Source organism: Verruconis gallopava, assembly GCF_000836295.1.
Source record: "Verruconis gallopava strain CBS 43764 unplaced genomic scaffold supercont1.193, whole genome shotgun sequence".
Taxonomy (NCBI): domain Eukaryota; kingdom Fungi; phylum Ascomycota; class Dothideomycetes; order Venturiales; family Sympoventuriaceae; genus Verruconis; species Verruconis gallopava.
In genome coordinates, this window is record NW_015622329.1 from 1 (window position 1) to 7,338 (window position 7,338).

The 7,338-nt window shown below is 47.3% G+C and overlaps 1 protein-coding gene across 1 annotated transcript; it reads left to right on the top strand.

Annotated features, from left to right (window-relative positions):
• Nucleotides 1–2,261: 2,261 nt before the first annotated feature.
• On the top strand, nucleotides 2,262–3,889 carry PV09_09800 (uncharacterized protein; the record flags this gene model as incomplete). Its single annotated transcript, XM_016363942.1, has 4 exons — nucleotides 2,262–2,277; nucleotides 2,360–2,595; nucleotides 2,685–3,016; nucleotides 3,088–3,889. The coding sequence occupies 4 exons, from the start codon at nucleotides 2,262–2,264 to the stop codon at nucleotides 3,887–3,889; spliced, it is 1,386 nt and encodes a 461-aa protein (XP_016208230.1).
• Nucleotides 3,890–7,338: the final 3,449 nt, after the last annotated feature.

Sequence of the window (7,338 nt, forward strand, 5' to 3'; positions counted from 1 at the left end):
GTCCTCGCTTGACTTTTGGATTGGTGGCCTTGTATCAGTTTCTGGCATGTTTCCAAAAGGCGAACGGCAGCAGCTGCCCCGGAGTTTTCTTTCTTTTTAGATGCCGCACGGGCTTTTCCTCTTGTGTTCCTGCCCTCAGTTGTATCCACCACTATCACCTCCCCATCGGCCATCGCGGATCCAAACTTGGTGTTCTCGTTTCGGGCGCACGGGCCGCCTTATCGCGTTCCGATGTTGACGCGTCCACGCGTTTTATAATAAAGATATTCCACACTTTCAAGTACACTTCGATTTTGGTAGATCGATTCTCCCGATTGATTGATTTTTCTGATGATTCACACGGTTGGATTCGCATCGATTGATTGATTGATTTGATTTGATTTGATTTGAATTGTCATTTACCCTGACCCATCCTAGTTAGGATAAGTTATGCAGGCTACATACAAGTCATGTGATCTATTTGCATTCCTCTTTATGGATCTATTTCCTGAAGTTTTGTTCCTGCTTAGAGTTGTCTTTCTGTAGTAACCTCTTCTCTCATCCTATTTGTAGGGCCTTATGATTGATTGATTGATTTGATCCTACTCGGTTTTGGCTGCTAATTATCTGCAGCTATGCCCGGTTAGGCGGGCTTCATCAAGTGACCGACACGTGATGTGCTAACTTATGGCCAATCATAAGACCAGCAAGTGGCTCCACACGTCCCTCTTCACCATGCGTGCAAACTTCGGAGTAAACAAACATGGCCAGTCTCCTCTTCCACCCACCCTCTTACCATCTGCCTCTATCTTCAAATGCCCGGTGCGCGTTTGTTGACAGTGGCTCTACTACTAGCTATTCTGCGATGTATAGGCTCAGAGGGGTATGCCCCATGTTTCGCCATCCTTGATACCTTCAGTCTCCACCCAATACTTCGCATCGCCTATTCGCTCGGCGCCCTTTGCCCTAGGGCCCTCGCCTGTTCCATAAGTGTGATCGCTTTCGTGGCTAGCTTGCGTGTTGAGAGTACCTTTCGCAGGTCCTCTCTGCCCGGCAGGCCCCCGAATCCGAGCCGTCGTTCATCCTGGAGCAGTCGGCACCGCAGGAGCGTATGCGCGACTGTTTGGCGGCCTCCGCCGCAGGGGCATCCTGGGTCCTCGAAACCTGGAACACGTTGGAAGAAGAGGAAGTCTCTGAGCCCGATCTTCTCGGTTCTCATCTGCACGAGTAAGGCGCTCTCGGCCTTAGTTAGGCCCTTATGTAGCTGTAGCACCTTCTTATCTGGTAGCGGTGTGTGCCGGTATGTAGCTCTACCCTTCGTCTCCTGCTGCCAGCTCCTGGTCCAGCGGGTGCGGGCAGTCTTATTGACCCACGTCTTCAGCGTGGTTCTCAGCGGGTGTAGGCGGGGAGGCGTTGGGGCCCTATGGCTTTCCATGCCTTCTTCTGTCCATCCTGCGGCCGTCTTCGCGGCCAGGTCGGCCTCTTCGTTACCGTCTATCCCTTCGTGGGCCGGAGAGAACATCGACGTACACGGTACGGGACATGTGCGCTTCACTTGCGTATCACGTGCCCCACTACAGAGGGGTATTTATGCCACGTATAGCACTCAGCTCAGTTGATTCCTTAGTCGTCAGTCTTGACACTCGATCCAGACATATTGTTCCCCATCTTGGTATCACGCTTACATCAACCCCTTACAAATATATTCCGTGTAAGTATAAGTATGAATAGCTATTATGTAGATTACTTGAATTCAGACATGAACAAATAAATTATAACTCTAAGAGATATTATATAGAGACCTAGGATATAGTGTTAGGAATACTTTCCCAATACCGACTGGCTTTACTAATGTAAACCACTTCGGAAGGGTTTAGCTTCCTAGAGCAAAGGAATAAGGTATAACTGAGGCTTATTATGGAAGGAAGTATAATAAGACAGTTATGTTTATGGTTCAGAGTAGTATGAGCTTTCAAGATATGAGAATGTATTCAAACTAACTACAAGGTAAACTAGACAGTTGAATTACAGAGAGCTGTTAACAGAGGTAGAGACATGATGTTTTTATAGACCAGAATCATAAGTCCTTTGTAAGGGGTTGATGTAAGCGTGATACCAAGATGGGGAACAATATGTCTGGATTGAGTGTCAAGACTGACGACTAAGGAATCAACTGAGCTGAGTGCTATACGTGGCATAAATACCCCTCTGTAGTGGGGCACGTGATACGCAAGTGAAGCGCATGTGTCCCGTTCATCGGTGTTCTAAAAGCACAACAATCCATGAAGCACAACAACAGTGAGAACTCTCATTCTTGGAATAAAGAGCTCAATTGTGTTCACATACACCCCCTGAAGACCGGAAAGTGCTTTATCGGAAGCCGCACCGCCCAACGCGGCCGGAAGACATGGGGACGCCCTGGTCCACGAGGTAACCGGGCTCACCAACCTTCGAGAGCGTGTCCTAGAAATCACGAAGCAGCTCAGCGATACATTGCACGTCGTAGAAAGAGATAAAGAGATCGATAGAAAGCAACTAAGCAAAGCTCTCAAGAGCGCGCTACTCGCGCTCGCCAAAATCAAGGACACCCCTGACGTAGCCACCCTAGAAGAGAAGGTAGATCGACTGCGCACAGAGACAGCGAACGGATGGAAAAGCATTGACGAAGCTTCCGACACATCCGAGAAGACATAGAGGCAATAAAGGCAAATACACAAGCAGCAGCAACAGCGGGTAAAGAAGCGAAGACAGCGGCGATTGAGGCAGTCGACATAGGCAGGACGGTACTCAGAAGCAAAGGGACACAGCAGCAGCAGGCTATGGCAAGCTATGCCGCTGTGGCAGCGCAAGGAGCGATGGCAACAAGTATATATAGCCCACAAAACACAAGACCACCTGCTCAAACGCATCGTGAGATCATCATGAATATTAGAAATGCACAAACGATCCTCCACTTGCGGGCCATGAACCCACGCAACCTGAAAGCCCACGTCAAGCAAGCTATAGCCCAGGGCGGAGTAACCAACGCAAAGGTCATGTCTGTCAACCAACTCATGAGCGGAGATATCAGTATAAAACAGTCACGCCGAGCGAAACACAGACGCTCAGACAGTCCGCCCAGGAATGGGTCACTAGGATAGGGAACGGAATGTCAATACGCCGCCAGACGTACGGTGTTCTCATACACAGCGTATATACTAAAGATGTAGACATGGATAGACTGGACGAGATCAACGCCGCTATCTTGAGTGAGAACAAGCCTTTCATCCCAACAGCAGAAATCAAATACATAGGATGGCTCAGTCGGAAGGCACAGACCAAGAGGATGTCCACGCTGGTAATCGAGTTTACTAAGCCGGAGGATGCGAATAAGATCATTGATGAGGGGTTAACATGGCAGGGGTGCCACCATGACACCGAGAGATACGAACGACAATGCCGCCTGAAGCAATGCTTCAACTGCCAGAAATACGGCCACATAGGAACCCAATGCAAAGCCAGAACAGCATGCGGCCACTGCGCGCAAGAACACAACTCCCGGGACTGCCCTTCGAAAGCCGACACACCCAAGAAGTGCGCGGGCTGCAACGGACCGCACGAGTCCTGGAACCGCCATTGCAAGATCAGGAAGGAACAGCTTACCAGGACCAAGGCGGCGTACGACAACCGACCCAAGTACCACCCGGTACTAGAGACCCCGAAGCCGGTAGCCCAGGTTGGAAACCCCATAACCGGAATGAAGAGACAACGGTTAACGAGGGACCTGACCGCCTCCCAAGCAGGCCGGGCCTCGAAGCAGACCAATACAGGGCTGGCCAGCGGCGAGGAGAACAAGGAGAACGAATCGGCGGCAAGCAGCCAGAGGCCGCAACGCGTGATACAGCCATCACGTAAGGCGCTGGAGGCGTGAGACACCAATGCAACCACCAATATAGAAATAGAAGAGGACATGGATATGACCCCCATATAATGGTGGAGCACGTCCAATTAAGCATACTACAGTATAATGTTCGAAAATCAAAGGACACAGTAATGGCCATGCTGATGCGAGACGCCAGGACGGCGGAGTACGACATCGTGGCCCAGTGATGCCCATGGGTTGGATATGGGTGGGTTTGGGGGGTCTACCCAAACCCATAGGCGGTCGGACCGCCTAAACCCACCCATTACCCATTACCCATCCTTACCCATACCCATGGTACCCATTTTGACTATGAATAGGCAACATTATAGTATTAAAGTAGTAGATTCACTATGTCTGTAGTATATCAGTAAATACGTATTAATAGAGAGGGTACTACTCACATCTATCCATCTAGTACCTGATATGAGCCGTTGAAGTCGTCGTCGCTGTCGTCGCTATAGTCATTATCCTGCTGTGCAAAGTCCTGATCGCCATCTTCATCATCCATCTGTTGCTTCTCATCCTTCACCACATCCTTATCATATTAAAGAGGTGACCGAGCAAGGATATCATCTTTTGCATTAAGAAGCCAATGGCGGATACATTCATAAGCTTCAATCATGATAGGCAGCAGTCGGGCGCGCTGGTCGCGAAGGAGGATCTTTGCACTGCTGAAGATGCGTTCACATTCAGCACTCATTGCAGGAATAGCAGCCATATCATATATAAAAGCTGCGAGATCCGGCTTGCTATGCTCAATCGACTGCGCGAACGTGATCGCATCTTCATCCTGTCGAAAACGCGTTGGTGCAGCGTTGAGGTACTCTTCAAAAGGATCTATTGCATCATCAGTAATCTCTGGATGGTAATATGCATAAAGAAACTCCTCTTCCTCTGTGCGCTTCGTTTTCTGTGGTAAAGGCATAGCAGTAGAAGTAGCAGCGCGAAATTGGCCTTTATAGTCCTCCTTCCACAGTGTTCGAACTGCCTCAATGCTCGGCGCGTACCAGCACTGTCGAGCAGGATCAGTAGATTGCTCCCATTCCTTGCGAAACCAAGCAAGCCGTATATTTGGTTGAAGCATCGCAGCTGCATAATAAACAGGCATGTTGTCGATATCGTTGAAGTACTTTTCGCTGCGGTCCCATACTGACTGTGCGGTGGTCGCGATAATCGTGAATTCGGGCTTCTTAGTCGCAATCTCTTCGCATTCTTTGCGAATATCGTCTAAACGATCCATTATATATGCTATAGTTATTATATAGCGTTCAGCAGTTCGATCTTTGCCCTGAGTAGCTATTATTGCGAGGAAGAAGACACTGAGGTAGTCGTGAAGCTTTTCGAGCAGGAGCCAGTCATTTGGAGTCAGTCGGTCCTCCTGAACGCCTGAACCAGTTATAGGGTTGTAAGAATTGCAGAATAAGTTAATTTAAGGTTTCAGATTAAGTGCTCGACCAATTGATAATAAATAGCTGTTCCAGCGAGTGCTATTTGTCTGGATAGGCTGATTTGTGGTGTTGTTAGTAACTGTAGGGTAATGACTGCAATAGTAGAGGAATAGATTTTGACTAAAATATTCGGGGTTTCATCTTCTCGTAATAACTTCATCAAAACACGTCCAAGACTTAATATTTTGGTGCCATTTGACGCGCAGAAGCATATAAAAGCGATTATAGGTAAAATTAATATGCTTTGAGCGTGTTTTGGTGTTAAAGTTGAGCAAATATGAAAAAGTGGGATACTCTTGGCAAATCGGTTCCTGACTTAGCTTGATCAAATTGGTTAGTGCAGCACGTGATGGCTGAACTGACCAATCAGAATGTCAGGATAAGATATCAAATCTACTCACCATTAGATGGTTAAACTGAATATAATCTTTATCTACCACTATATATCCAGTAAACTCCTATTATCTTTGCGGCGTCATTCGAATATATCGAACAAGGTTATGAAGCTTTCCGAGCGGTCCTTTCTTGCGCCAGAAGTCACTGATAGCCTCATAGTCACCGTATACAAAATAGTCGCCGAGTACCTTCACCTCCTCCTCCGCATTATAATCATGGATGAACCTTTGCGCATAAATATTAATTATGTGGCCAAGGCACCGAAGGCGTCGTCCTTTTCGTTGCTTGGCTGTTATCTGAGGATAAAGAGCACGTAGGACTTCATCGATCGCAGTATTGTTGTTGCTCGCATTATCAGTAACGAAATATCCAATCTTCTTTCCTATGCGGTACTCCTTGAACACCTGAAGGATGACTGACGCAATATTAACCCCAGAATGTTCACCTTCAACTGGCTTGATAGTAAGCAGCATCTGCTGCCTTTAACCATGTTTATTAATGAAGTGCGCGACGACAGCGAGAAGCGCATAGTAGTTTGGCGACGTCCATAGATCGAAGCTAATATAAATGCGCGACTTTGACAGTTGTAGTCGCTTCTTCAGTGCCTTCTTTTCCTTAAAGAAGATGTTAAGAATCCATAGTCGCAGTATATTGCGCTTCGGAAGCATAGTTACGATACCAGGTAACAAGATCTTCACCATCTCATAGAAGAAACCACCGCTCAACAGCTGATAAATCGCAATATGCGTGTACACCATCCAATAGATGAGAGCACGTTTGAACTGCTGAAAAGTCGACTCAACCAGCCCATAGTGCTTTGGTATCTTCTTCGACATTACTTCAACAATAAGACTTAGCAATGGATTGTCATCATCATCTCTGCGATGGAAGTTGAGCTAATACCGCCTTACGTTCGACATGCCGTGATCAAGTGCTTCAAGGTCAGTTCTATCAGATTAGCAAGGTTATAAGCATGCTACTAACCAATCAGCTCATACTTTGGATCCTTCTTGTCATTAATGCATCTTCGGCAGTAGTAGTACTGCTTTTGCGTCCTTGCCTCCACCATTACAAATCCACGGTTGTACTTCCATATTGCTGAAGGATTGGCTTTTGCTAACCGCTTTTCGGTTACTGATGATCGGTAGTACACCTTGCCTTACCAATTAATAGGCACCGAGTAATCGATCTCATCCTCCGACGAGTCCTTATTAGTATCTGATTCAGTATCGGATTCGACATATGTAAGAGAAGGAGCAGATAAAGGAGGCTCATAGTCGTCGCCTGCAGTGTTTGCACGACCGCGCTTTTTCGAAGTCGACTTCTTACGATCCAGCTTCGCCATAATCACAATTATATAAGAAATAGGTAGCAATTTGATATTTGGATAGCTAATGTGTGCGCATATGGATTGGCATATGCAGCGCTAATGCAACACTAAAAGTGGCTGCATATTATGGGTACCATGGGTATGGGTCGACTTGGGTACGGCAGCTATCTGATTACCCATTACCCACCCAAAATGTATGGGTAATGGGTAATTAGAGCGCTGTTCAAACCCAACCCATACCCACGGCTACCCAACCCATGGGCATCACTGTCGTGGCCATC